The 27,988-nt window shown below is 47.5% G+C and overlaps 1 protein-coding gene across 2 annotated transcripts; it reads left to right on the top strand.

Annotated features, from left to right (window-relative positions):
• Positions 1–27,039, top strand: HID1 (HID1 domain containing). 2 transcript variants are annotated; one of them, XM_071452603.1, is made up of 19 exons: positions 1–227; positions 7,296–7,445; positions 9,743–9,913; positions 12,564–12,677; positions 14,286–14,392; positions 14,867–14,983; positions 15,713–15,935; positions 16,336–16,392; positions 16,488–16,628; positions 17,017–17,107; positions 17,755–17,906; positions 19,099–19,177; positions 19,768–19,932; positions 21,049–21,276; positions 21,755–21,888; positions 23,380–23,460; positions 23,846–23,937; positions 24,260–24,418; positions 24,883–27,039. In XM_071452603.1, exons 1-19 carry the CDS (start codon positions 162–164, stop codon positions 24,944–24,946), a joined length of 2,391 nt encoding a protein of 796 aa, XP_071308704.1. In that variant the 5' UTR covers positions 1–161; the 3' UTR covers positions 24,947–27,039. The 2 variants fall into 2 exon arrangements, with proteins under 2 accessions (XP_071308704.1, XP_071308705.1); XM_071452604.1 differs by lacking the exon at positions 7,296–7,445.
• Positions 27,040–27,988: the final 949 nt, after the last annotated feature.

Genomic DNA, 27,988 nt, shown 5'->3' on the forward strand with positions numbered 1-27,988 from the left:
GGGAGGGCCGGGGCCGGCGAGCCCCGGTTTGACAGAAGGAGGGAGGGAGGCAGGCAGCGGGAGCCGCCGGTGCGGAGACGGGGATGGCGTCAGCGGCGGCCCGGGGAGCGGCGGCGTGAGGGGACAGCCCTGCCCGGCCCTGCCCGCAGCCGGGCCGCACCATGGGCAGCGCCGACTCCAAGCTCAACTTCAGGAAGGCGGTGATCCAGCTCACCACCAAGACCCAGGTGAGGGCCGCCATCTCGGGCGGGGCGACGAGGGGGGCCGCGCCATCCTGGGAATCGCCGCCCTGAAGAGCCCCTCACACCCGGCCCTGGCCGAGACACCCCCGGCGCTCCTGTGCGCGGTCCCTGCGTGTGGGGCCGGCGCTGGGGGACCCGCGGGAGCGGGGCTGCAGTCACGGCCGGCCCTGGCCAGGCTCTCCCAGCGAGGCCGTGCCCGAAGGCCGGGGCCTTGGGGCTCAGGGCAGGCTGCGCCCATCGCCGTGTCACCGGTCTGTGGAGGGGCACCGGCCGGTCCCCGGGGCAGCTGCCAGACGTGGCCGGGCCCTGTCACCGCCTCTGGTGACATCTTGTGCCTTGCTGAACAGCGTCTTGTGTTAACAGAGCAGACGCTACTGTCATAAGGGATGTCCACAGCTCTTAATGTATTCCGCTTGCAGGTTTACATCACACGGTTTGCCACTGCTCCCTTTTCTGTATCCTTTCTCCCACCCCCGCCCATAATCGGTGGAGAACCTTGCCCTGTTTTTAGGTAATATCTGATGGAAGGGGCTGTTGGGCAGCTGTGCTGTTGGCAGCAGATATTTCCATCTCTGACTTATGGCTTTATTTCTGCAGGCTGAGGTGGAGAAGGAGTTAAGTGAAAGTGAGGGCTGTGTGAAGGGAGGGTCGCTGTCTAGAGGTCTAACATATGTTGTGCCTGTCCTGGGAGCTTGCTTAATTTTTGTTTTAAGTGGAGTGCCCAGTAGCAGCAGCAGACCTGCAGAAAATTAGTAGCATCTCCTTCTGTCTAAGGAGCAGAGGGATTTTGCTCTTTTGAGGAGTCCCATCTTGTGTACTTCTGAGCTACAGTGGAGAACAGCTGTTATGATCCACCTTTAGAAGTAAGGCAGCTGCTAAGAAAACGTGGGGGTCATGGCAGAAAGATTGTTAAAGATGGGGAATGAATTCACATGAAAAGGGTATGGATGCAAAGGGGTAAAGGGTGTTAGGAGAAAATCTCTGAAAACTCAAGAGGCAGAGGCTATTACTGGGAATTGAATTATAGATGGATAAGGCTGTGAAAGAGACTGGAAAAAAACATGTTTATACTTTCTAAAGCAGTATCACATTTATCTGCATTGCTAAAGAATGGCTTTTGTGAATATATTTTTAAAAACTACTAGCTGTGAATGTAGGTAAAGAGAGAAGTGGGGGAATTAATGTTTTAAGGGGTTCTTCCAAAGTCTCTTCTGCATTCCAAATAGTTCAGAGTATCCTTAGCTTTGGGCTGTCCTTCCTTCATGGGGAAATGTGCTTATAAAGTGAGATTGGGGGGTGGTAAATCAAGCCTACAGGGCTCTGCCCAGTCTGCTGTTCACAAAGAAAATCCTGTGAGGCAATCCCTTGGATCAGCAGCCCAGGCGAGAGCGCTCCCCTCCCCTGGTTTATCGACCTGTGTAAGGGAAGAAGGTTCACTGGGGCCCCGAATAAAAAGGAAGGAGTAAAAGCTTCATTCTTGGCTGGATTCATTTCATGTCTCTGTGATCTAGGTGAGATTGACTGCATGTGGAAAAGGGTGGGGTGTTGGCGCTCCCATATTTACATTCTGTAGAAGGGCACCAGTGTTTGCTTGTGCAGAACGCATGACTGGGCTCTCCTGGAGCCTTCTGATCTCTTACCAGCAGCAAAACCTCCTGGTCCATGAGATCCTGGATGCAAAACCAGGCTGCAGTAATGGACAGAGCCAAATCTTTCCAAGCTATTGGTTCACAACATGCTTTGCTTCTCAGCAGCCTGTCTCCTGCTTTGCAGCCTTCTCCTCTGACATTAGGGAGCTGGACAAAGAGATTTTCGCCAAATCATCTGTAACGTGAAACTCTGAGCTCAGAATGCACTGTGAGGTCTTCCTCAGGCTCTGTTGGGAAGAAGTGGTTGAGCCAAAGTCACTGTTCACTCATTGGTGAAGGTTTACAGTTGGCACAGAAGTTAATTTTTTCTTAAAAATAAGTTTTTATAATCTCCAGACTTTTCTTAATTAAAAAATGAGTGTTCCCATGCGAGCATTTAAAAAAAGTTAAATAAATCTGTAAGGAACATAACACTTGAATGCTTACAGCACATGTGGTGCCCAGAACTTGAAAGTGGAACCAAGTCTGGACGCAAATGGAATTGACTTAATTGATTTTTTAACTGCCAAAGAGAAACTGTAAAGGTGTAAGAGTATTAAAAAAGAAAAATCACTTCAGAATTATTTCAGTGATTAAAACCAGCAGTATTACCAGAAGGAAGAAATTAACTTATGCTACAGATATATATTTATAGTCACAGATGGAGAAATGGTCTTTAGGCTTTTTATATTATATGTATATATTACATTACTCTGCACACATTATGCTGGTAGGGCCCGTCCCTTTGATAATAAAACAGATGTGCTTCATAATAGAGAATGTGTGAGCCCTCCCAAACAGCCCATAAAAGGGCTGCCTATTTAACAGATGAAGGGAACATGGATTGAGGATATGACAGTTCGTCAGGGCTGGTCAATTGCAGGTCTGGGAGCTTTAACTGCAGGGGAACCACCTTTTCTTTTCCCAATCAGTTGGGGTTCCTGCCAGCAACCAGCCAGAAGATAAGCAATTTTGATCTTGTGTACCAGCTTGTTAGATTTTAATGGGAGCTATGCCTCTGCTTTTGAAGAGACAGAAGACTCAAACATGAGGGACAAACCCCAGTCCTTTCCTTTTCCGTGGTGTGGAAATCCAGGAGTACAATGGGCTGTTAGCTTGAGTCTGATAAAAGCATATCTTGTGCTTGGGCAAAGGTTGGTCCCTGGCAGACCATTTCTTTCAGTGTTCAAGCTTGACTCAGCTGTCCAGGAGTCTCAGGTTGATCAAAAGCAAAGTTGTCTTAAAAGCAAAGTTGTCTTAAAAGCAAAGCTGTAACTAACACTTGACACAGCTGACTTTTGTCCTGGTCTTTCCCTGCCAGACTTCTACAAATCCCATTTCCCAGTTTGCTTTGCAACACTGTCTCTGCTGTGAGAGCAGAGAACTGGTGGTAGACTTGAAGTCTCATTGATTCTGCACTGCTGACTGCAAAGATCCCATAGAAAAAAAAAATTATTATTGTTCTGAAGCCTGTGTAGAGGTGCTGTCCTTGGCTGGAGGGATAAAATCTTAGTAGTTATTCATATTTAGAATAAGTCTGTCCAGAGGCTTTCCTTTTGCACAAACAGGTGGTACAAAGATGTGTGAATTGCCTCAAACTAATCCCTGGCCCTGCAGGGTTACCTGATCTAAAGCTCAATCAGGTGCTGCATGAATGGTGATGCCACATGACAGTTCTGCCACATTTGGGGTGGAAAGGAGCAACTGCTGTAACAGATCACCTGAGCTTGTGCAGTACTGGCTGGAAACCCAGGGCAGGGACGAGGGACTTGCTCTGCTGTTGAGCCCCAGATAAAGGAGAGCCCCTGCTCCAAAGGATTGCTGCCGTGGCTGGTGGGATGCTTAGTTGGCATGCTGGCAAGAAGCAAAAAGAGTACACACTGAGCAAGGCTAGTGGCTGCTTGTCCCTTGTTCTCTGCTGATGATCTGCAGCAATCTTAGAATTAGTTTTAGGACAGTCCTCCAGTGGGGGCCTGTTGGAGGAATTGTCAGGAATGGACATTTGATTTAAGTCATAAGCACAGAGAGCTCTTGGTCGGGAGGAGGTACAAACGCACACACACACTGCTGGAGTTTGTGAGGAGCTGTGTCTAAAAGAGAAAGTGAAGGTGGTGCTGGTGTCAGGCTGAGGACAGTAACAAATAGGCGAGACTGTGCCTTGGGAGCTTTTCCTATTTTTAGGACATGGTCAGGCCCTCTCTGTTTTCCTGTTTCCTGTGAGGTATCCTGTTTGTCAGGGGATTGCCTGCTCAGGCTGTGATTCTCTGCTCAGTAACTGGCATGAGGCTTGCAAACTGAGCGTCTTCCTTTCCTAACTTCAGCAGCATGTGTGTGGTGTGCTTCAAAGAACCTGAAACACGACATTTACAACTAGTAGAAAACAAAGAATGGAGGTATCCAGAATGACTGGTTTTATCTTTGTTCGGCCAGTGTGCAGGTGAAAGGTCTTAATTGAAGGCAAAAGTCTCCCTCCTTGCCCGCTCTGTCACATCACCTCGGATCTGCCCACTGCATCCTCAGCAACACTCTGCTCTACAGTTACCTCACCCTTGTGGAGCTTGGCTTGGGGCATCAGAGTCTCTCTGCCAGTCAGTTCTGTACCTTCAGCAGCCTCTGCCATGAGATGTGTGTGGGTCAGGAGATCCTTTGCTCTCCAGATGTGCCAGTTGTGTTTCCAGAGTAGAGTCAAGCTACTGATCCCTCAATTCTTACCCTCATTGCTCTGCTGGTGCAGAGTTGGTTATCTGCACTGTGCTGGAGGAACATTAGGCTCTTTCTTACCTGTGGTGAGGATTCAGCTCCTCATGAGCTCTCTGGCTGAAGCACTGTCAAGGCTAGGAGTGCTCTGGGATTTGTGACTGCAGCGTGTGCTGTACCAACACTTGTACCTAAATCTTGACATTTCCAAATGAAGATATCCCCAGCTGGTGAACAAGACTGATCTAGGTCTGTATTTCTCTCCTCTGTGAGGCTGGATACAGTCTGTTGGGTGAGCTCAGCTGAGGAAATGGATATTTAGATCCTCAGAGATGCTGCATGCAGAAAACAATCAGCTTAAAAACAGCCAGTAATGTTCTGTCAAGGAGGTGAATATCATGTGGATTGAGTAGCTTCATGATGCCAGGCTGTAATTAAAACAGGGGGGCAGTGGGGATGTGAATGACTCAGTACTGAATCCATGTCCCAGGATTGTACATGGGATACCATCTGTTGATGAAGAGCTGACTTGCTGCAGCTATTAAAAATGCAGGGTACCAGTGTTTCAGGGTAATCTGGTTGCCAAGATGGCAGCAGAGCATGAATGCTGCTGTACATCCAACGTTGCAGCTCAGGGTATTGCCCCTGTGCTTCCCTGCTCCAAGGGACTGCAGTCAGAGTTCCTCAATCTGTGTTGGGCTGCCATCTGTAAAACAGAGGCTGTGTTCAACCTCTGAGGAGGCCTCAGGCTAGTGGGAGGTAAAGGGATCAGTGTCTACTGAAGGGAAATGGTTTTCTGCTCCCCCTCTAGATGAGAGTGAAGGCATTATTTATGCATGATGCTCAATTAGCAGCAATTGCTGCTTGCTGTCGTCAGTGGGAGTGGCTGTGGCAGGCAGCCAGGATGTACATGTGGCAGTTCTACATGAGGTTGTGGTGTGTGGTTTGAAATAGGGTGTAGGATTTGTGGGGTATTTCATGCAGTACGTAGATCAGATTTCCAAATACTTGGCTCTTTTTGAGGAGTACAATTAGAGACGAGATGTGCAAAATATCCATTCCATTTAAGCTTTTCATGCCCAGGTTACAAAGAGCTCAGCTCTTTCACATGCTCAGCTGAAAGTCAGGTTGTGAATATTGGATTGGATTGTTCCTACAGATCCCCTCTGAGGACCTGTGATCTTGAACCATTTGGGAAAAGTTGCTCTTCCCTTGGGAAGAGGTTTGGTGGGGTCTTGCTTTGATGTCCAGGTGAAATAAATTATGTTTTCAACACTAGGGTTGAGTTTAATAAGATGTCTGAACACACAGGAGTTTTTTTCTGGTTTTGTTTTTAAAGACTGGGGGGTTGTTTGGGCTGGTTCATTGCATGACTGGAAGGACTAGGACCAGCAGCAGTGAAGCATTAAGGCAAAGAGCTGCAGGGCAATAACCTGCTGTACCAGTCTGAGGTAGCTGGCCCCTCTCACTTTTTGGCCTGCGGTGGTGGTGACACATCGCATGCCTGTGGGCTGGGGCTGTTAGTTCAGGAGGTGACAGCAAACAGGGCAATGCAGCACTTCCCTGTGTCAGAGTTGTGAATGTCCTGTTCACCCCTAAGTGGCATCTGAGCTGCATTTAGACACAGCACAGAGCTGGACAAATTTCCTGCCTTCTACCGCACATCTGGGAGTGGGCAGGAGTTGTTTCAATTAAACACACGGTCATATTTTTGCCCCTTTCATATCTGACCTGCAAGACCCACCCAGTGGTGCTGATTATTGCCCTTAGTGAGCGCTGCTGTTTGCTTTGGAGCTGGTGCTGGTCGCAGGCAGGAGGCTCCTCCTCGCCCCAGCCAAAGGCTGGGGGTGCTCAGGTGAGCAGCTCTTCTGACCTGCCAGCATGTCCACACCATGGCTGGTGAAACTCCTGGGAAAGCTCACATTTTCCTCTTCTGAATGCAATCATGGGTCCATCTCTTTCACACTGCTTGTCATAAACAGGCATGTATTTATCCTGCCCCTGTAGCTGGACCCCTGGGTGGGATGAGCACTTGCAGCTGTGTTTGGGCAGTGCCTATCTCTTGGCAAGTATTAGCAGAAAATGTAGTAGAAAGAGGTGTGTTCCCAGGGCTGGGTTGGGGGCTGAGCTTCTGAGACCACACGTTTGAAATGGATTTTCTTTGGTCTCCTTCTTCCATCTCCTCTTTGAATGGCACACTTAGTGCTTTTTAAGAACAAAGCCTTGGCAGCGACCAGCTGCACTGAGTCCAGTTCTCTATAAATATTTGATTCAGAAAGATCAATTGCATTTTATCTGTAAGTGCTTTGAGGTGGGTCTGTCAGTTCCATGGCTCTGTTTGTGCCCTAATGAGATGTCCCTGATTACTTCCTTGAGATTTTGGTTACAACAGAAGTAATTCCAATGCACACTCAGGGCTTCCTTGACTTGTTCTGAAGGTGGCAGAGTGCACACGGACAGCCTGGCCCATGTGCAGTGATGAAGATCTTGGATTATTAGCAGCAGTTGCAGACAAACATGAAGCCTCCTGTATGTCTGCAGGAATGTTCAGTTTGGGAGATAAATCATCCTAAGCCCTGGAAACAGAGGCTGACATATAAAACAGTGCTAATATGTTTTATTGAACCTCTTCTTGCCTCATCCCATCCGCAAGTCAGGCATAATTGCTGATGATTGGATCGCATGGAATGGTAGTTCCACATCTGTAACCACATTTGTCTCTCCACAGCCTGTGGAAGCCACGGATAATGCCTTTTGGGACCAGTTCTGGGCAGACACAGCCACTTCAGTGCAGGATGTCTTTGCTCTTGTACCAGCTGCAGAGATCCGAGCAGTGAGAGAAGAATCGCCTTCAAATTTGGCAACTTTGTGTTACAAAGTAAGTTTGGTGCTGTTTTATTCTTTGGAGCTGTGATAGCAGGGGTGTCCCTGGATCAACAGCACTGTGGTTTCCAAGGGATAACAGGTACCTTGTACCACAGAATGTTCTTGCTTTTGTCCCTGTCTCCTTCTGAGGGTTCCTCAGCGTTCCTCTTATAGGTTAGGACAGACCATAGCTGGTGTTTGATCAGTTTGGAGCCTTTTTCTTCTTGTCCCCTTCCTCTTGTCCCCTTCGCTCTGTCCTCTTGGGTCTTACCTGCTCTATATCTATAAACTGCTTCTTGCTCAGGGGACTTTGTAGCAAGGCTGCATATTTGTGGTGAGGCTGAAACATCCTCTTCCTTGTCCGCACCTAATTGTACCTCACCATGCTCCACTCTGGCTTCAAGCTGAGAGATCCCAGGGGGATGTGCAGACTGTCACTGCACAAAGGCCTGGATAAAAGTTGAGGAAAAAAAATAATCTTAAGACTTTTCTTTGTTCTGCTGGGATAACAGAACATTCCTGATGCTGCTTCTGGTGTTATCACATCCTTGTATGGAGCACAGGGACATTGAACAGCATTTCCTACCCTGCCAGGTTTGGCAAATTGTCAAGCTGGTGAACAACAGCCTGAGAGTTATGCTGCCTGGGAAAGTGCAGGTGTTAACAATACTCCTGATTTGAGCCATGCCAAGACTAGCCTTGAATTTGTAGTTTAAAACATTTGGAATGGCACTTTTCCAGTTTTAAATAGTTGCTGCCATCCTGTTTTTCTTTCCTCCTCTACAGTATGTGAATGAGACTTACTGAATCATAGTGAAGGTACCTCTGACTGTGAATTGTAGACAGATGCATGTAGAGGATACTTGAGAAAAAAATATGAACATGAGGAAAACTGCAATGTTTATTCCCTTGTATTGGCTTCTGGCAATGAGCTATCTGGGAGTTGAGAAGGGCTTAGAAGATCTGTAACCCCTTTGACTCTGTGTTTTCTTTCTTCTAAAACCAAGATTAAAATACAGTCTCTTCTGCCTACTGGAAACAGGTGTGTTGGGAGGCCTTGTCACTGCAGGACTGTTTATGCATGAGCTGTAGATCTTGGGATATCAGTATCATAGGGGCCCACTCTAGCAGTGCTTTTGCCCATCTGAGAACCCTGACTTGTGCCATGTGCAATCTGCCACTGGACTTAACAATACTGTGTGTTTGTGAAGAAATGTCATTTACAGTCATGGTTGGAGATTCAGGCTGTACAGTCATAAGTGTGCCTGAAGAAATCGTTCAGCTCAGTTAGTGTGTGACAGGCTGGGACAAACAGCACTTAAATACCCATTAATGCAGTGACGCAGGCTGGCAGAGTCAGTGACCCAGGCAGTCTGCCATGAAAATAAGCAGGGACACATGACCTAATGAATTAAAAAGCAGCAAGGTGAATCCTTGTTAAATGTTTTGGCTTTCATTTCCCCTCTGTTTCCCCTTGGGATCAGGGAGTAAGAGCAAGTGGGGGCAGCCGTGGAGGGAAGAGACTGCTTTTTTCTGTTTGTGGGTAAAACCTCCTGTCACTGCCTCCTGTGGCTGTAGTTGCTGCCTGGTGAGACCCTCATCTATTCTGAAAAGCCCAGTGACCCTCCACTGGCCGTGGCAGCAGCCACTGGATGGGCTGCAGAGTCTCAGTCCAGAAGCTCTTTTCAGAGCAGCAGTCCTGTTCACAGGGGCAGTGGGGAAACCTGGGCTACCACTCTCTTCTGCAGCAGGACCTTGACGGATGCTGCTGGAGGCTGTATCCCTACACATAACACAGGCAGCAGCTTAGCTGCCACCTCCTGAGTCAGGAGAGGTCCCTGCTGTAATCACACAGACAGAACTGTCAGACTGTGTGTTTCTGCCAGCGCCTCCCTCGATGCAGCACAGTGCTGCTGCCTTGGTCCTTCCTGCCTGCATCTCATGTACTTGCTGCAGCTGATTAATCTCATCTGCCCTTTTCAGTGCATAGTGTCATGGAGCAGTGCTGGAAGGAGCCTTCTGGTGCTTTGGCTGTCTGTCTCACGTGGCACCATACATGTGCTGCATGGATTAGCCCTGGCATTTGAGGTCTCTTGCAGTGAAACAGCAGAAATTCAAGAAGGTCTGTTTAAAATCATTAACCCTGTTTTTTACAGAGTTTCAAACAGCCACTGTGCCATTAAACTGAGAGCAAATGGACTCCCAAGAACTGCTTATAGATCTGTGAGATCACTAGCAGGACAGACCTGCCTAGCTCTTGCTAACTTGTGCCCAGGCTAATGCTGCCTTCCTTGGTTTTGTTTCCTTCAGGCTGTGGAGAAGCTGGTGCAGGGAGCAGAGAGCGGCTGCCACACAGAGAAGGAAAGACAAATTGTCTTGAACTGCTGTCGGCTGCTCACCCGTATCCTGCCTTACATCTTTGAGGACCCAGACTGGAGAGGTTTCTTCTGGTCAACTGTCCCTGGGGCTGGCCGAGGAGGGGTCTGTCTCTTGTCACTTATTCTTCTTTCTGGAGGGTGATGGGGTGGCTGCAGTGAGAAGACACTGTGTGTATTTGGGGGCAGTTTTATTCTGATTATTTCTATGTGGTCAGAAATTAGGTGTCACTTTCTAAATTCTTTCCCTTCCTTTGGTTCTTGCTGCATCTTCTGGATATTTCATTTGTGTGTGTAGATGTAGGAGAACACTGATATGTGAGGAAAGACTTCTCCAGTACAGCTGGAGGTATGACTCTTAGTGAATATGAGAGCTGTAGTGAAGGCTGTATGATTTTCTTAGACTGAAATGTCCTTGTTCCATTAATTACAGTTGATTTAAGTTTCAAATCAAAATGCAACAGGGTGTTGTTTGCACTGATTTTACAATGTCATGTTTAAAGTGAACGGTGCCAGAGAAACTCTTGGCATCATGACTCAATACCCTGCTTATGAGCTGAGTGATACAGTTTAGCCAGGGGCCTAACTTGGGAGATGAAGCCCACAGCTGAGCAAGAGTGGTTAAAGAGTGGTTGTGTTTCTGGCTCTGTCAGTGAAGTGCATAACCCTGGGGAGTATCTCAGCCTCCCCACATTTCTTTGTCTGGACAGCAAGCTCAATAGTGCTCTTTTGCATCTCTCAAAGGAGCGGGGTGAAAGTGCTTTAGGATCTTCTGCAAATAGGAGGAGTAGCAGCACTGAGAGCACAGCTGAATTATACCAGGAGTATGTATTTGCCTTCTTGCTCCCTCAGCAGCTGCTCTGTGCATAGAGAGCCCTCTCCTATGAGTTTCTGATCTGCAGGTCAGTGTGCCTGTACTGAAGTATGTGGTTCTCTTGAGTCTAAGTGCAGTGCAGTGTCTTTGGGGGCAGTTATGAAGGGTTGGCAGTGGTTGGTACAGTGTAAAGTGGCACCTTTTGCTGTCTCTGCCTGTCACCTCTAATCTGGTTTGCCTGAGGGCACATCAAAAGGAAGTTCTAGGTGATGAAAAGGGAAGTCTTTGCTAGTCCTGCTTTGTGACTTGTGCGATTGGGAGGGTGGTGGTTGTCAGTCTTTTCATCCCTGCAGGGGTCAGGAATTGCTGGTGAGGCTTAACAATGTTTTGGGAAGGAACATGCAGGGGTGCCTGGTGCTCTGATCCAGCCAGGCTGCTGTTATTCCTGTTTTTCCACTTTGTTCAGCACCTAGAAAAGGGTTTCTCAGCCCCTGAGTGGTGGAGTCACCCCAAGGTGATCCAGCCCAGTCCATGTGTACTGTGTTGGGGACCCCTCCTGAGTGTGGGTGGAGCTGTTGTGGTTCAGTGTGCTCAGTCATTTAACCTGTAAGGCTGGGATAACAAATACATCCCTGAGATGTTAGGGAAGCTGGGGTCACATCTAATCTGGGGCAACAGCTTTGCTGTCTGGTGGCTGATTTCTGTCTGGGAACTGGAGATGATGGTATGCCTGGACACTTAGTAAGTATCTCTGTGATTATGCTTCACCTGCTTCATGATGGAGTGATGGATGGCAGAGCTTCCTGGAGCCATGGCTTCTCCCTCCTCTATGGGAGTCTGTATTGTGTTCATATCTACTGGTTTGTTGTGTGTCACCATTTAGGATGTGGTATACCTGCAGCCTGCAGGGACATTTTTTCTGGCAGTCGAGATACTCTTAGTAAAGATCAGTCTTGGAAAAGAAATCCCCTTGGACCCTAATGGTTGTCATTTCACCTCTGACTGTGAGCAGAAGTCAAAGCATCTTTGCTGGCTCCATCCATCCTCTGTGTGCCTGTTCCTATATCCGGGCTCTGTTTGTGGTATCCTCTCTGCGGTCACCAAGACAGATTCAGAGCCACACAGACCATTATCTCCATAGCTGCCTGCTGTGATTGAAGAGCTGTGTGTTGTGCTCAGGCTGACAGAGGCCTGGCTGAGGTAGATAAGCTCCTGCCATTCCTGCTCTCTGCCTTTCCCTCCAGCACCGGTGTGTGGTGGGAAAGCCTCCCAGGCAGGATGCTCTTTGATAGGCAGGATCTGGCAAGGTTTCCCGTGGCAACAGCTGCAGAGGAGTAGCCATGCGTGCTTGGAGAGATTTCTTTGAATGCTGGAGATGGCACAGTCTTCTCTGCTCACTCTGCTGTGGCAGGCTGGGACAGCCACTTGCCTGATGCACACTGCCTCACCCTGTTCTGTCACCTCCAGTTTTGGGCAGCCCATGCAGAAAGAACTTTGAGGGTTTTTTTACCTTATTGCTGCTGGTTGGTTTCTCCCTATTGCTGTCTCCATGCACCATCCAAATCACCCTCCTTCATGAATGTAACACCCTCTCCTCTGTCAATGCTTCTCTTCCCTTTTGTCTTCAATAAGCCAAGCCACCTGGCAAGGTGTACCCAGTGCTAATCTTCTTTTTCCCTGACATCTCCAGACCTTTGTCTGCTCAGTTTGCTGTCATTAAAGAGCTTGCTCCTGTTCATTCAGCACCATCCAGGGGGAAATTTCTTTCCTGTACTGTCTGGGTTTTTGTTCCTTTGTTCTTTTGTTCCCTTCTGTTCCTGTGTAATGTCTTGTCTCCCTATGTGTTTTGGGGAGTGTATCTTCTTGTGCTGTGGCATATTGGTGTTACTGTGTGCTCTTTGCTCACCCTGAACTGACAGTGCTCTCCTGTTTGTCACTTCAGGGAGATGAAGATGATGAAAATGCCCGGCCACTGGCCGAGTCCTTGCTCCTCGCTGTCACAGATCTGCTCTTTTGTCCCGACTTCACTGTCCAGAGCCACCGGAGGAGCACGGTGGTGAGTTGGAAGTTGAATCATGAGATTATCTGTATAGAGGCATATTAGGTGCATGGTGTGGGGGGACCCTGGGAAACCCCAGCATCTTTCTGCAAGCCTGCAGGCAGGAAAATACAGATTTGCTGAGCTTGACCCTACAGTGAGTGATATTGATCATCATTTTGGGTTCGTGGTATGGTGTTTGTGGCTTCTAAGACAGATGTTCTGGGGATTGTTGCAGTGTGATTGAGTCTCAAATGGAGTGGCTGGCAACTAACCCCCACTCTACAGCTTACCTCTCAGGAAAAGGTGGTTATGCTGGCAAACAACTGCTCTTCTGTTGTTGCCAGCAGAACAGAGACCTTTAGCACCTTGTTCCTCTCTCTGGCAGTTTGGTGCATTCTGGGGCAGGAAGCAGCTGTTTGTCTGTTCATATGTGCTGTGATCTGAATGAGTAGATGGCCTCTGTTGTGTCTTTCCACCTCTTCTCCCTCTTTGTATGTGGCAGCAAAGACATTTAAATATGTTCTAATCCTTGTGGTGACTGTCTGTACCTCAGAGGAGTTTCCTGAAGCAGGGATCTTCTACCAGGTGTGCTAAGAACAGAGAACAGATTGTGGTGCATCTTCCTCCTTTTTCCCTGCAAGTGACTCTCATGTTTTTTGTAGGTTCAGTCTATAAACAAAAAAAAACCAGTTCTCCTTTTTGGGATAGATCTGACACAAACTAAAAATGAGCATGCTAAACCATGATATGTTTGATGGCTGCAAAATTCTGTGACAAATCTGAGTACTAAATTGATTGCTTTGGGTTTCTGAGTAGTAGAGAGTTGAAATCTGTCACCTGGGGCTGAAGGGGCAAGGCTGGATCAGAGCTACCCATGTGCTATGAGTAAGTGGTGCTGAAACAGATGGACTTACTGTCCAGTGCTGTCACCTGGGATGGATTGCACAAGTCAGGGTGACAATGGATTTTCCTGGGAGAGCCTCCCCCCACCACTTGCACCTGTGATTTTTCCCTTGGCAGCAGCCAGACTGGTTTTTCAGGAATTCTGGGCAACTGGAATTAGACGCTGAGACTCTGAATGATTTGTGTTCCTTGCTGCTGGCTGCCCTTCTGCTGCCTGCAGCCTCTGTAGTCTTTGCTGAGCCGACTTTTCCTCTCTGGGCTTGGTCTGACTGCAGCTTAAGAGCAGAGAGATGGGTACCATCATCTTCTGTTCATGGCAGAGCAGCATGTGGCCCCAGAGATACAGGTCATGGTGGATGTTGGCTGAAGTACCAGCGCCACAAAGAGGAAGAACTGTGAGACAATGGGCAAAGAAGACACAGGACTGACCCATATTCCCACTGAAGTCAGCCCTAAAATTGTGGCTGGAAATGTGGGCTCCTTCCATCATGCACAGTACTTTTATCTCTGTGTTTTATCCCTTGCTTGCAAAGGCTGAGCTCTTTGAAGACATCAGCACCTGCTTTTTCAGGCCTGGGAGGGAGCTTTTGTACAGTTCAATTGTCTGGGTGCTTCTCTGCTGTTTTTTTCTAGAGAGAGGGGCTGAACTGCCTTGGATGCACCCTTGTTGCCAATTCTAGCTCCTGCCTTCTGTGCTTCAACCTCTTATTTCTCCCACAGGACACAGCAGAAGATATCCACTCCATTGACAGCTGTGAGTACATCTGGGAGGCAGGAGTGGGCTTTGCTCATTCTCCACAGCCCAACTACATCCATGACTTGAATCGGTAAGAGCTTCTGCTAAGGCCAAATGGAAAGAAACTGGGCTCAGGAAAGGGAGATCTGGGGGAGATGAGCTCTCTTTGCCTCCTAGAGTATCCATGATTCCCAAGGAGCTTTCTGCTTGCTCCTTTCCAAGGTAACAGGATTGACAACACAGAAAAAAAGCCAGCTGACCTTTTGAGTAGCTTTTCATAATGTAAGGTGGGAGTCAGACTGTCTGCAGCAGGAACTGGGTAAACACTGCTGTTCTAGAAATGCCAAGGAGCTCTGTACTGGATTTCTTTTTTGTAAGGCAGCAATTCTGTTTAGCTTTGTGCCGGTGACAGCAGTATGGCTTAGGAAATTAAATGGGCTTAGCTCTCCCTCAGAAGGACTTTCTAGATGGGACTGAGCCTTCCTTGCATGTTGTTGTGGTGATTGTGCCTCCTATGCCCAGTCCCTGCTCCTGAATGGCTCCAGGCCTTTACTTCTCCTTCCAGGACAGAGCTGCTGAAGCTGCTGCTGACCTGTTTCTCTGAGGCCATGTACCTGCCTCCCTCCTCAGACAGCAGCAACACCAACCCCTGGGTACAGTTTTTCTGCTCTACAGAGAACAGGTGAGGGTAAACGGTGGGGGCCTGGGTGCCAGGGGGAGAAATATCTTCAAATCCATTCCATGGAGTGTTTTGGTAATGGGTAACCATAGGACTTGTTACCTCCAACATCCAGGGGCTGTTCTTTTACTTTGTCCCTGTCTCATGTGCACCCCATTAGTATTTCAGCTTAGTGAGGAGTGTTCCTCAGCAGAGTCTGAGCACGGTGCCCGCTGGAGTTTGCTGCAGGACTGATCCCTGCCCTGCGGGAAATGGCAGGTCCCGTTCCCTGCTGTTCCCTTGGGGAAGGGAGTGTGGTGTTGGTGGCGGATGAATGCCGCCCTCTAGTGAAATTGTACCTCTGGGACTTCCAGCTCCTCCGGTGATACTCACTCACTGTTGGGGAGTACAAACCTGGCTGGAGGCTGAAGAAATACAGTTTTGTCTTTCCAGAGGCTAGAGAGCTTTGAGGTCCTTTCCCGTTTTCACATTTTGCACATGATTCCTCTGGGAGCCCACGTGGCCTTTTTCACCTCCCCTCCCCTCTCAGCTGTAGTCCAGGAGCCCAGCTGGGAGCTAGAGTCTTGGCTCTTGGGTCTGAGCTGCTCAGTCATGGACTGCTGTCACAGGTTAGAGAAAATGATTGTTTTTTCATGGCCCCAGGCTCCTGGGGAGAGAAATGCCTGTCTCTGTCCAAGGCAGTGCCTTTTGTTTCCTGCTGCTGCCTTCTTGAGAACATTTTCTCCTCCTCAGACATGCACTCCCACTCTTCACCTCGCTCCTGAACGTTGTCTGTGCCTACGACCCTGTGGGTTATGGGATTCCTTACAATCACCTGCTTTTCTCTGACTACCGTGAGCCCCTGGTGGAGGAGGCGGCCCAGGTGCTGATCGTCACCTTGGACTATGACAGCTCCACCAGTTCAAGTCCCACTGTGGATGGCACAACCACTGGCACAGCCATGGATGATGTGGATGTGAGTGATACTGGAATCTGCATTTGCTGCTCTCCTGAACTCACTGGGGTCCTCTCACACCAGCTTGTATTGAATATTGAGCTGTAGGACCCAGCACTGCTTGTTGAGTAGCACTGCTACTCCCCTTGCAGTCTGCTCTCTCTGTTCCAATCCTGCTTCAGTCCTGTGGTCACTAAAGACCTATACAGATCAAAATACTAGATTTTGATCTCTGACTTAAATCAGGAGCATGTAAGTGAAAAGCCCCTGACTTTACTATTCCATGCAGTGCTCTGTCTCTTTGCATTTAAAGCTGAATTATTCAGAGCAGAAAGCTGAAGTGAGAAACCTTGGTGGTTATACTTCAGCTTCCTGAATATACCTTGCCAGTAAGCATTTCCCTCCTTTTCTTTGAGTGCAGCCTCCCGGACCAGACAATCTGTTTGTGAATTACCTCTCAAGGATACACCGGGAGGAGGTAACGTGTTCCCTCCTGCACTGTTCCCTGTCTGATTTCATGATGATTGCATTAGCCCTGGGCCCACCACAGTCTCTTTCCTGATCTGTTGGCAGGATTTCCAGTTCATCCTGAAAGGAGTGGCTCGCTTGTTATCAAACCCGCTGGTCCAGACCTACCTGCCAAACTCTGCCAAGAAGATACAATTCCATCAGGAACTCCTTGTTCTCTTCTGGAAACTCTGTGACTTCAACAAGGTGTGGATCTGCTTCTTGCTGAGCTTCACCCCAGCTTGGCTGTTGTGACTCTGGCTGGAGCAAGCCCTGGTGAAGGGCTGTGGTGGGTAGTTGGCAGTGGCTCTGGGATGCTGTGGTCATCAGCCCCACTGATGCAGGTGCTGGGGGTCTGGCTGTAGAGACGGCCTGGGAGAGGGGCTGCAGCTCCTGAAGGTCTGTGCTGGAGGCAGGTTCTGCAACAGGTATTATAATAACTCTGCAAGTAACACTGGAGTTGATGAGGTAGTGCATACACCAGCCTTTCTAATGTTCTTGAGAGACTGATTAACTAGAGACTGTCTGTCCTGAGTCCTGTGGATGGTGCAGGGTATATGCTTATGATTGTCTGAAATACTCCCTTTTCTTCCAGAAATTCCTTTTCTTTGTGCTGAAGAGCAGCGATGTTCTGGACATTCTTGTCCCAATCTTGTATTTTCTCAATGATGCCAGAGCGGACCAGTGTAAGTTGGTTATTTTCAATATTTGGAACAATTTGTGCTCGACAGTTGGGCTAGAATGTTTTTGAGATGCTTCCTCCCTACCAGTTGACAGCATTTTGAATGCATGTTCCTGACCTTCTATAGACATGGAGTGGAGTTGTCTGGTGAATTGGGTTTTAATGTTTGTAGGGGGCTAGAATCGGGACACAATCTATCCTGCAATATCGGGAAGGGAAATCCTTCCTTAGTATGTGTTAACATTTTGAGTCCTCTTATTGAAAATTGTGTCCCTGATCCAGTGAAGAGGGAAAAATGACTAATCTGCTTTGCCAAAGCAGAGTAGGGAGTAAATCAGGCATAACTCCATCATTGTGTAGTGCAGAGAAGTAGTCAGATCTTCACTGCTATGATGAAAGGTTTACATTAAGAACATAATGAAGAAAAGCATCCAAGACGTAACACTGATAAGACTTAACATAGATGTGCTTGGGAAGGACACTGGTGCTGACAATGAAGGGAGCACTGTGTGGGATGTCCCTTATCAGGATGGTTTAGTCTGTGCAATTTTTTATCAGTCCCATAGTGTTTCTCCTCTCTTCTCACTGCCTCTCACAGAATTCCACTGGCCTCTCTGTGACATATTTTTCTGTTGTTTTTTCTCCTTGCAGCACGAGTGGGTTTGATGCACATTGGGGTCTTTATCCTCCTGCTCCTCAGTGGGGAGCGTAACTTTGGGGTGCGACTGAACAAGCCGTATTCTGTACGAGTGCCTATGGACATCCCTGTCTTCACAGGGACACATGCTGACCTGCTCATCATAGTGAGTACAGCTCCAGCACTTCTTGAACCCTCCTAGCTCCACAAATCATTGTCCACCTTCAATATACTCGCCCTCCCTAAACTGGAAGCCCACTAAATAGCTAGGAAGTGTGTGGGATGCACACTGTTAACCTGAGGTGATGTATCTGCCAGGGTGCATATGCATGAGGTGTAATTCCATCTGCATTAAATGATCCCAAAGAACAGGACTCCTCATGGTGCTGCACTGCTGTCATGAGGGGGTGAGTGCATGCCCTCTACTCTGCTGGTAGGGAAGGCAGGAGATCTGGCTCTGTCCCAGGCAGACAGAGGTGTGTGGAGCACATCTGTCAGTGAGGACAACAGTGATACCAAGCTCAGCTCTACAGCTTTGGGTAGCTGCAAGTTTCATTGACCTTTCAGTCAGCCCACAACACTGCCTATGAGCAGCTGTGTGCTTTGCAATACAAGCCTCAGGTGCTTCCCTTCTGTCATGTTCTCATTTGCCAGAGAGGAAGCTCTCAGCAGCTTCTGATAAATCTCCAAGAGGAGATTCCTATTAAAAGGAGTAGGAAGAAACCTGCCCACCATAACTGCTCTTGATGCTATGTGTTTTGCTCTTGCATTCCATTAATCTCAGATCATCTCTTTGTTTTAATTATGCCTAGGACTTCTCTAAGGACATGCCAGCTAAAGGTGGGAAGGCCAAGATTGCAAATGCCTGAACTGGTTACAAGGCACTTGAATCTTTCCATGTCTGAGGATATAATTAAAAATAGGACAAACATTTGAGTTAGAAGTCTGCACTAAAATCAAATGTAAAATGATTAGTTCTGTGGCATTTCAAGCAGCTATCATAAGGGTTCAGAGTCAAAGTCTATTGGAGGTGAAGGTGTCTCTTACTTCCTGGTGGTTTAGTTTTGTCCCAGGCTGCCTAAACATTGTTGAACAGCTCACAGTCAGTTTCTGTTTGCAGTGTTATAGGGCCCTAATCACATTCCCAAAGGATTCCTTGTAAATGAAAGCTTGTACTCCTGGAGCGCGAGTCTGCAGTGAGAGCAGCCTTCCCCACCTGTGTAATTGTGGAGTGTGCAGGGCCATGCCTAGGTAGGAATGGTGTCAGGAAGCGATTAGTGTGGGGGTGGCACTGGTTTTGGTTGAGAGGCTGCTTTCAGTAAGGTGCTGCCTTGCTCAAGAGCTCCTTCCTTCCACAGGTCTTTCACAAGATCATCACCAGCGGGCACCAGCGGCTGCAGCCCCTCTTCGACTGCCTGCTCACCATCGTTGTGAACGGTGAGCACTGCGTGGGGGGAGAAAACACAGCTCACAGTGCTCTCACTCCCCTCTCCCTGTGCCACTCTCTGTGCTCCCCTGCTGCTGGAGGGCACTGGCCAGTGCAGATAAGATCTGCCTGCATGGTCAGATGGGGCAGAAGGAGGGACAGCAGAGTCCTGGAGCTCCCTTGGGGAGGCAACAGGACATTTGCCAGCAGGCCTGGTGAAGGTAGTTGGCAGTACTGTCCCTTTCCAGCAGGGAGTGCCACCTCCTCACAGTGGTGGTACTTCCCTTGGACTTAGTGAGTGCCCAGGTAGCTCCAGTTGCGAAGCTTTTCGGGAGGCACAGCAGAGATGGTGTTACTAGTGTAAGACTAAACAAAATTCTGTAAAAGCAGCAATGCCTCATTTTACTAGGCAATATCTCTGTTTCATTTGCTTTGTATTTGGAAATGTTTCTGTGGAACCATTTGGCTCAGCTATTCCATGATGCTTTCTCAGAAGTGCAAGGGTGGGAAGGTCATAAAAGCAACATTTTTAGTGGTGTATTTTTGAGAATATATACATCTTGGTTCTTTCCCTAGTTTTCATTTGCTTTGCCTTCCACAGTGTCTCCATACCTGAAGTCTCTCTCCATGGTGGCTGCTAACAAGTTACTGCATCTCTTGGAGGCTTTTTCCACCACCTGGTTCCTATTCTCTGCTGTCCAGAACCACCATCTTGTTTTCTTCTTGCTGGAAGTTTTCAACAACATCATTCAGTACCAGTTTGATGGTAACAGACTGCTTTATTTAGTGGGTTTGCACTAGTTTAGTCCAAGAGAATGTCAGATGGAAGTTCAGAGGAAGTCCAAGGAGATGAGAGGAGGTGAGAAGTGTAGAAATGAGCTATTATAGGACTAGTAAGTTTGGTTAGTACACAATCACCATTGGGGTCCTGGACCAGGTAGATTTGGTTAGAACAAAATGAGATGGCAGCTAATTATCAGCATAACCTCAGCCCTCCTGCAGAAGGTGACATGCACAGAGAGGAAAAGAAACAGAAAGTGAGTGTGTAACTCATAAGCTGCGACTGGCTGGATATTGCTGTGAAACTGCTCGTGTTGCTCAGCAATGTAGGTGATGGGACAAAACAACTTTCAAGTGCCTCTTAGTTCTGCTTTGGCAGATCTCTGGGGGCTGAAGACCAAACCACCTCATCAAAAGAAAGTTCTGATATTTGCTACTTTCCAGGAAATGCCTTATGCTTTCCCTGTTAATAGCAGTCTTTTGCCTAATAAATAATAAAGTAAGGTCTCTAAACCTGGTCAAAATTTAGTGTTTTGCTTTAAATTTGCAAATCAAGAATGGCCATTCTGCTTCCCTGATGGGAATCTTGCATGTGGCAATTGCCAAATCCAAAAGCAGCCTTTGTGGGTGTAATTTGTGTTTTATATTAGAGGATGGTTTCATTCTGTTCTGTGCCATATTGAAGGCAGTAAGAATTCTGACCTTTAGGCTTTGCTATTTCAAGCCTGTGTCTCAGATTAAATGCCCTGATTTGTTTTGTGAGTTCTTTTGAAGATGGAAGAATGTTGAACCTTAGTTAGTAACCTTTTCTTCCAAAATAGATGCTAATATGTGGTTTAAACTGTCCTTTTTCTTCTCTTTTGAATATCCCTCACCAAACCATTTCTTGTCAGCTTTCCAGCCTAGGAAAGATTTCACTGAATTTTCTGTACTGCTTTGTAATGGATAAGAGGATATTGAGCTCTGCTCTTTCTTCCCTGTGCCACTGCCTTTGTGGGTGGGAGCAGTCACAAAGGCACTTTGTGTACCCAGCGAGCTGTGCTGGGTTGGCAGAGCTCTTGGAGCCTTACTTCTCTGCTCGTTTTGTTGCTGTGATTTCCAGGGAACTCCAATTTGGTCTATGCTGTTATCCGCAAGCGGAATGTCTTTCACCAGCTGGCCAACCTGCCCACGGACTCGCAGTCCATCCAGAAGGGGCTGCAGCGCAAGAAGAAAACCCCCGAGCCCATTTCTCGCACCAACTCCCAGGACGGGGTCTCCATGGAAGGGTCACGTCCTGCTGCCCCTGCTGAGCCAGGGACACTGAAGACCAGTCTGGTGGCTACTCCAGGTGAGCTTTAGTTTACCTTTGGGACAGGAGAGGTTTGTTTTCTCTGTGGGATATGGTGTGGACTCACCCTTTCACTGGGTGTGGAGAGATTAAGAGTTTACATTTGTGAATAACTTAACTGCCTCTCAGTCTGAGTTTCAGATCAGTTGGCCCAAGCTGATCACAAACAAACTGCCTTGAGTTTCTGTCCTCTCAGACTTAGTGTCCATAAGACCATTTGTCCTAATCTTGACCTGTTGCCTCAGATTAACTCTATCCATGTGAACCTGTGTTCCTCCTCCTTCTCAGGGAGCATTTTCATAGAGAAAAAGTCCTTTGGGGTTGTGAAATCAAAGCTAAATCTTGCTTCTCTTGTTGAAAAGGGAGCTTTTCCAATATCAGCTGAGACACAGGATATCTCTGCATAGTGGGGTAGAGAAGAGCTTTTAAACCTATTTAATTAACTTGTGTTTCTGAGCTTTTCCTCTTTTGAACACAGGGATTGACAAGCTCACAGAGAAGTCCCAGGTGTCAGAGGATGGGACCATGCGTTCGTTGGAGCCTGAGGCTTCCCAGCTGTCACCAGAGGGAAACCCACCTGTGGCCCTGAGTGATGGGGAGTCATGGAGTGGGGTAAGGCTGGATGCTGGTGTGCAGGGAAGGTCTAGGTGTGTGTGAAGAGAACAAAATGAGGGGTTAGAAGAAGAGGTCTGTTGGCCCATTGAAGAAGGGCATCACATTAAAGGCAGTGTACACACGTGCAGGGTGCTGGGACACAACGTGGTCCAGAATGGGTGTTGCATCATCTTGGGTGTTTCATGTTTATGCTATGACACAAGAGCTGGGGCACTTGAGTGAGCTTTCTCTAACACAAAGACTATGACAGAGCAGTGAGTGCAGACTTGCCAGAGGATGTCCATGAAACCTCCTGATCGTGATGTTTCCAACTCAGGTTCTTACTGCTGCTTCTTTTTCATCTCCGTTGGGATGGAGAGCTCTACCAGAATCTTTTAAATCGCTGGTGCTGTGAACAATGTGTTCCCATGAAGGCTGGGCTGAAGTGCTGCCTTCAGAGTGGTCTTGAATAAATGGAATGTACAGAATTCCCAAATACTCCAGGACCAATTTTCTTACCCTTCCTGGCCTTCCCTGGTACCAGGTGAAGACTGTGGCTAGCGAGACATCTTAAGCACACAATTAATTATGTTGTAATTAAATGAGATCTTGACTGGGAACTTGTGGAAAGTTTTCTTCTTCCAGCAGCCCATGAAACATAATCATGGCTCATTCCATCTGTGTCCAGCAGCTGGCTCAAACTGTTCCCCAGCTGGAAAAGCACTGGCACAGCTCTACCCCAAGCTGGCTGTTGCTGGTTGAGAAGGTGACGAGTGAATGAGTCTATTTATGTGGAGCTGCAGGGTGGCTGTTGGAAGGAAGTGCTGTGCCCATTTGTTTTGTAGAGAAGTCAGCTCTATGCAGTAGCAGTGAATGGTCAGGGAGCATTGCTAAGGGAAAAAGCCTCTCTGTTTTCACCTTGTGCAGAGATTGACAGTGGTTTTAGAGGGTTATTTCCTTCTCTCCTTCCCACCATGAATATGGAAAGCCAGGTTGAGTGTGTCATTCCTCAAGAGGCAAGAGTTGTTAGATAGGAGTTGCTGGGAGCCTACCCTTGGAAAAATGCTCTTTAAGATATTCCAGAATGGACACAAAAAATCCCAGAGATACTCAGTAGACAGAGGCTGAAAAATCTGTGGCCGTTAGCTATATCATCTCTGTGCCAAAAGAAAGAAGCATGCTTCTGAACAGTCTCTTGTCAGTGCTGTTTTAACTCTGTCACTGTGGATTGTTCCAGCAGAGTGTCAACAGTGGTGACTGGAGCTGTGACCTTCCACAGGGTCCTCCAGCTTCATCAAATATTGCCACTCTCTGGGTGAGAGCACGTGGGTTTGGTGAATGAAGGTTGGGTGGGTTTGACATGTTCTAGAGACAGGCTGAGCTGTCTTTCCCAGTAGTGGTCTAGAAAATCTGGGGAGAATATCAGCAGAAAATGGATTGTATTTCTTACTCTTAAGTGTGATTAGCATTTGTTTGCTTTTATTTGTTAAAAATAATGTTTATTGATAGGAGGCATCACATTCCCGGAGGGATCGAAGGCGTCTCTCTAGTGCATCCTCCAGTGGACAGTGGACTCCAACTCCTGACTGGGTAAGGGCATCTGGACACAGGAAATAAATAATGAGAAAGAGTTGTGGCAGAAATGCCTCACACACCCTGCCCCTTCCCTGCCATCAGAGGCTTTCCCAGAGCAGCATTTCCTCACAGGCACTTGAGGTCAAAGCTCCAGAACTTTAGTTTACTGACATCTGCAAAGAAATATTTTATTTTCCTGTTTCAAACCAATATCCCACTGGTCTTATTGGGTGCCTCATAATTCTAGTGCTCCAGGATTTATGGTATTGCTCCTGTGCACTCAGTTCACCCGCCAGATTTGTGATTATTGTAAACTTCATTTGTTGCAGAGATTGTGGAGAAAGCTGTAAAAACCTGCTAATGCAGTGTACTGATTTCCCTGCTGTTTTTCTACCTACAGGTGATGTCTTGGAAGTCAAAGCTTCCCCTGCAGACAATCATGCGGCTCTTACAGGTGCTGGTCCCTCAGGTGGAGAAGATCTGCATTGACAAGTAAGGAGATTTTTGGAAAGGAAGGGCTGTGTGGTGTTTAAGGAGCAATATGAGGTTGGCAGAGATTGAATTTGGGGGCCTGTAAGGGAAACCTTGTAAAGTTTAATTGAAAGCATCCTGGGCTCAGTAGAGTTGTTACTTGGCTTGCCAAACATCTTGTTTGTCTGATCCCTTCTCCACTCTGTTTACAGAGGAGAGGGGGTGTGTTCTCCTGGGCCATGGCTTAGTATCTGTGTTTGTTTAGGCTGGTCCTTCATGCTGCAGCAGTTTTGGAGATGTCTGTGGGACATGCTAAGGATATTCCTGGTCTGTGTCTTGGCAGGGGTCTCACGGATGAGTCGGAGATCCTCAAGTTCCTGCAGCATGGCACCTTGGTGGGGCTGCTACCAGTGCCTCACCCCATTCTCATCCGCAAGTACCAGGCAAACTCGGGCACTGCCATGTGGTTCCGCACCTACATGTGGGGAGTTATTTATTTGAGGTAAACCAGCCGGGTGCAGCCTGGCTTGCTCTTTTCCAGACTTTTGGGAGGCCTACAGAGAGAATTGCATGCCCTCAGCCAGCCCTGGGTTATCTCATATTTACAGGATAGAAAGATGTTTTTCCCTTGGAACAGACTGGGGTGTATCAGCTGTTCCAAAACTTTGAGTGGGTGACATGAAGGGAGTTGTTCTGGGAGTGCTGCTTGTTTGGGAACTGGCAGCAGCAGGGAATAGAAAAGCTGCCCAGAGGGTCTGGTGCAGAGATTTTATGCAAAGCTCTGGCTTTGTGGGATGTTGTAGATACTGTCATTCCTGTAAGGTGTGTTGTCTCTCAACCAGTGATTTCCTTTTATGCAAAGCTGAAGGCACACTGTGCAGCCAGCTCCTGTAATCATGGCTGTGAGATTTGAATTCTATGTAACTGGCCACAGGGAGTAAAGTCGCTCTTGTCTTTCTCTCTCAGGAATGTGGATCCCCCCATCTGGTATGACACAGATGTTAAGCTGTTTGAAATTCAACGAGTCTGAAGAGAACACTTACCTCTACTGAGAGAAATACACTGGATCTAAGGACTGTGGCGTGCTGCTTCATCACAGCTATTCCTTCATTTCACATCCAGCTGAGAGACCAAAAGGACAATCACTTCATTTACCTCCCTGTCATTTAAAGCTTTAATCGGGACCTGCTTGGGCATCCCTCCCCCCAGCTCACTTCTCTTCCCTCACCCTTCACCATGAACCTTGAGTTAAAGATATCTAAGGGATTGTCCATTGTTGTGGTTGCACTAGAAATCAGACTGTTCTTAGCTCCTCTGTTACTCTTTTGCTTCTGGATGTGGTTTGGAAAGCAATCTGACCCTGTCCTTGCCCTGGTCAGAGTCAGCATTTAATTGAAAAAGACTAGCTGTAAATTGGGTACAAAGGGAGAAGCTGCTATTCCTGCAGGAGACAGGGTTTGGAAACTGCAGTTACTTCCATGTAGCTCCGTAAAGTTTCCAGGGATCCCTTCTGGCTGCAGGTGTCTCCCTGGTGTCTCAGTTGCATATAGGGAAGTCTTTCCCACCTAAATGAAAGGAGATGTTGAAGGAGAACTTTGTGTCTCAGTTCTGAATCTCTCTAGTCCTTTCCTGGAAAGCTGCTTGAGAAGTTTTGTTGGTGTGGGTCAGAAGTTTTTCCTTGGCTTCCAAGCCCACCAGCCTGTCCTTCATGGTGGACTGTTGCAAAGGAGCCTGTCTTACTTTTAAAAGCCCTGTTTAATGCATTGTGAGCACACAGGGAGGAAGGGACTGGCTCAGTGAGAGCAAAGAGAAGAGACCTGACTTGAACGCTTTTAAGTCTTCTCCCGCTAGCTGAAAGGACACCGTCACCTGGGTTTGAAAGGAACCATATCCTTCCATCTTTGCCTGGCAGGCTGATGCAATGCAGGGAGCAGAAGGGTCTTTTGCACACTACTGTTAAGGCAAGGGTTTGAGGGAGGCACTCAGGGAAGTTGTAGGAGGAATTTGGAAGTTGTAGGAGGAAAAGCATCTCCATGTCATTAAGGAGTGGAGAGTGCTGAGGCAAAGTTGAATTCTTCAGGGCATTTTGCTTATTGACCAAGTTATTGGATCTTGAATGTATTGGGTCCCAAGCATGTGTATATTTTGGGAAGCCAGAATGGAAATTGGTGGGAGATCGCTGTTGCTGGCTTGGTTTAGCATCGTGGGGTTACACATTGGTGAGTGGAGACACTCTGAAGTTTGATTCAAATGTTATGTTCTGCTGGGAGGGGCTGCTGTCTTAGATCCACGTCGTCTTTAGGCAATGAAATATGAAGGGTCCTGTCATGAACAGAGACCTTTCCATTAAAGCATAATTCTTGGTGCTCTTTTATTCAGGCTCTTGGGAGGATTGCTGGTCATGAGCTGTTTGCCACAGGTTAGGCCCAGTGGCATGACTGCATGGAAACAGGTCTGTCACATTAAGTACAGGGACAGTGTGACACACTCTGTGACTTGTAACCCTGGCCTAAGCTTCGCAGCTGCAGTGGTAACAGCGTGACCATCGTCTCCCAGAGAGCTGCTCCAGTGTGCTGCTGGCTCCCACTGGCCTGTAGTCAGATGGTTTCCTCCTCTGGGCACTGAGAGAGAGAGTGGAGTCCCAGGCCAGTAGAAAGTGAAATAAAATTGGAACAGTTTTTATCTGAAGGATAAGTAATATGTGAAATAGAGAGAGGTTATTCCCCAAGCTGCTTCCCATCTCCAACCCACTTTGCCAGCCAGCACTACTCCCATCCTGACCCCACCTCTGTTCAGGTGTAAACAGGGTCTGTTTCACTTGGAGAATCTCATGTATAAGAATGTGATTTGGTGGGGCCAGACTCTGATTGTATGGCACTCGCACCTCACAGCTGGAACGGGGCCTCCCGTGTCCCACGTGCTTTGCCTCTTCCCTCCCATGGATCTGCTGGTTCTCATGATCTCTTCCGTCCTCTCTTTTCTGCTTTATTTCTTTGTGAATTCCTCTGGAAGCCTTTTTGTTTCTTGGTGTTTGGAGTCTGATCCTTGTTCTGTGGAAATCAACTTGCACTGTAAACTCTTTGCTTACTTATGGACAGAAAGATAAAGATTAACTGAAACATGCACTTGGGTACTTTTTTTTCCTCCTTCCGCAGAGGGAGGTTTATTATCTTGTTTGTTTTATGTTGAGGTTTTTTTTTGTGCCTCTAGGGGACCATGGGCTGGCTTCCACTGCAGTGGTAATTTTTTTTAATAATGAAAAATGAAGATTTGACTCTGGGAAATGAGCCTGAATTGTGTAGGTTTGGCCATTTCTGTGTTTATAGCATCATCAAATATCAAACAGGATCAAGTCTCCTGAGTTAGTGAACCATGTGCTAAAACCTTTGTGCAGTTGGGACCTGTAGAACAGGCACCCTGGCCCTAGGGGCTCTTAGGAAAGGACATGGAGGGCCTTGACTGTTTATCTGATCTGTGGTGGCTGCAGGTGAGAGTTGGAGCTGGTGGGCTTCATTCCTGTCCATGCTGATCATGTCTTCAGTCATGTATTCAGTGTTCATTCCAAAGTCACCTGCTCTGTCAAAGCTCAGTAACTTAAACCAGTGTTTTATCCATTAAACTGGGTACACCCACAAAGTGCCATCTCTCCTTGTCCCCAGGCTGTCAATCACTACAAAGAAGGTTTGAGGTCAGACATTAGCATGTATGTCCTGTGGATCCCATGGTACAAACACTGACATGAAAATAATAATTAACTTTATTGGAGCCTAATTTATCCAGCTGTTATTTCTCATGACATATTTCTGTTGACATGGGCCCAAACACAAACACTTATTGGGCAAAGTTCATGCTCATGCAATCAGTCTCACTTAGAGTTTTACAGAAAGTTAAACTGCCTGAATGCTGAATCCTCACTGTTATTGTCTTGGGAGAGTTTGCTTTACTAGCGAATCCCAAAAAACCCCCATAAATAGGCTCTAATGCTAAACCCACACTGAGCCTGGAACAGTGGAACAAAGGAACAGAAGCAATAATGAGAATGCCTTTTGTGCCATGCTTGGCTAAGGGTCAT

Source organism: Agelaius tricolor, unplaced genomic scaffold (assembly GCF_023055355.1).
Source record: "Agelaius tricolor isolate 1412-34295 unplaced genomic scaffold, bAgeTri1.0.p SCAF_35, whole genome shotgun sequence".
Taxonomy (NCBI): domain Eukaryota; kingdom Metazoa; phylum Chordata; class Aves; order Passeriformes; family Icteridae; genus Agelaius; species Agelaius tricolor.

Coding starts and splice junctions, on each gene's coding strand:
- HID1 (XM_071452603.1), top strand. CDS start 162: ATGGGCAGCGCCGACTCCAAGCTCAACTTCAGGAAGGCGGTGATCCAG. Junction 17,907..19,098: donor ATGCTGACCTGCTCATCATA/GTGAGTACAGCT, acceptor TTCCTTCCACAG/GTCTTTCACAAGATCATCAC. Junction 23,461..23,845: donor GGACTCCAACTCCTGACTGG/GTAAGGGCATCT, acceptor TTCTACCTACAG/GTGATGTCTTGGAAGTCAAA.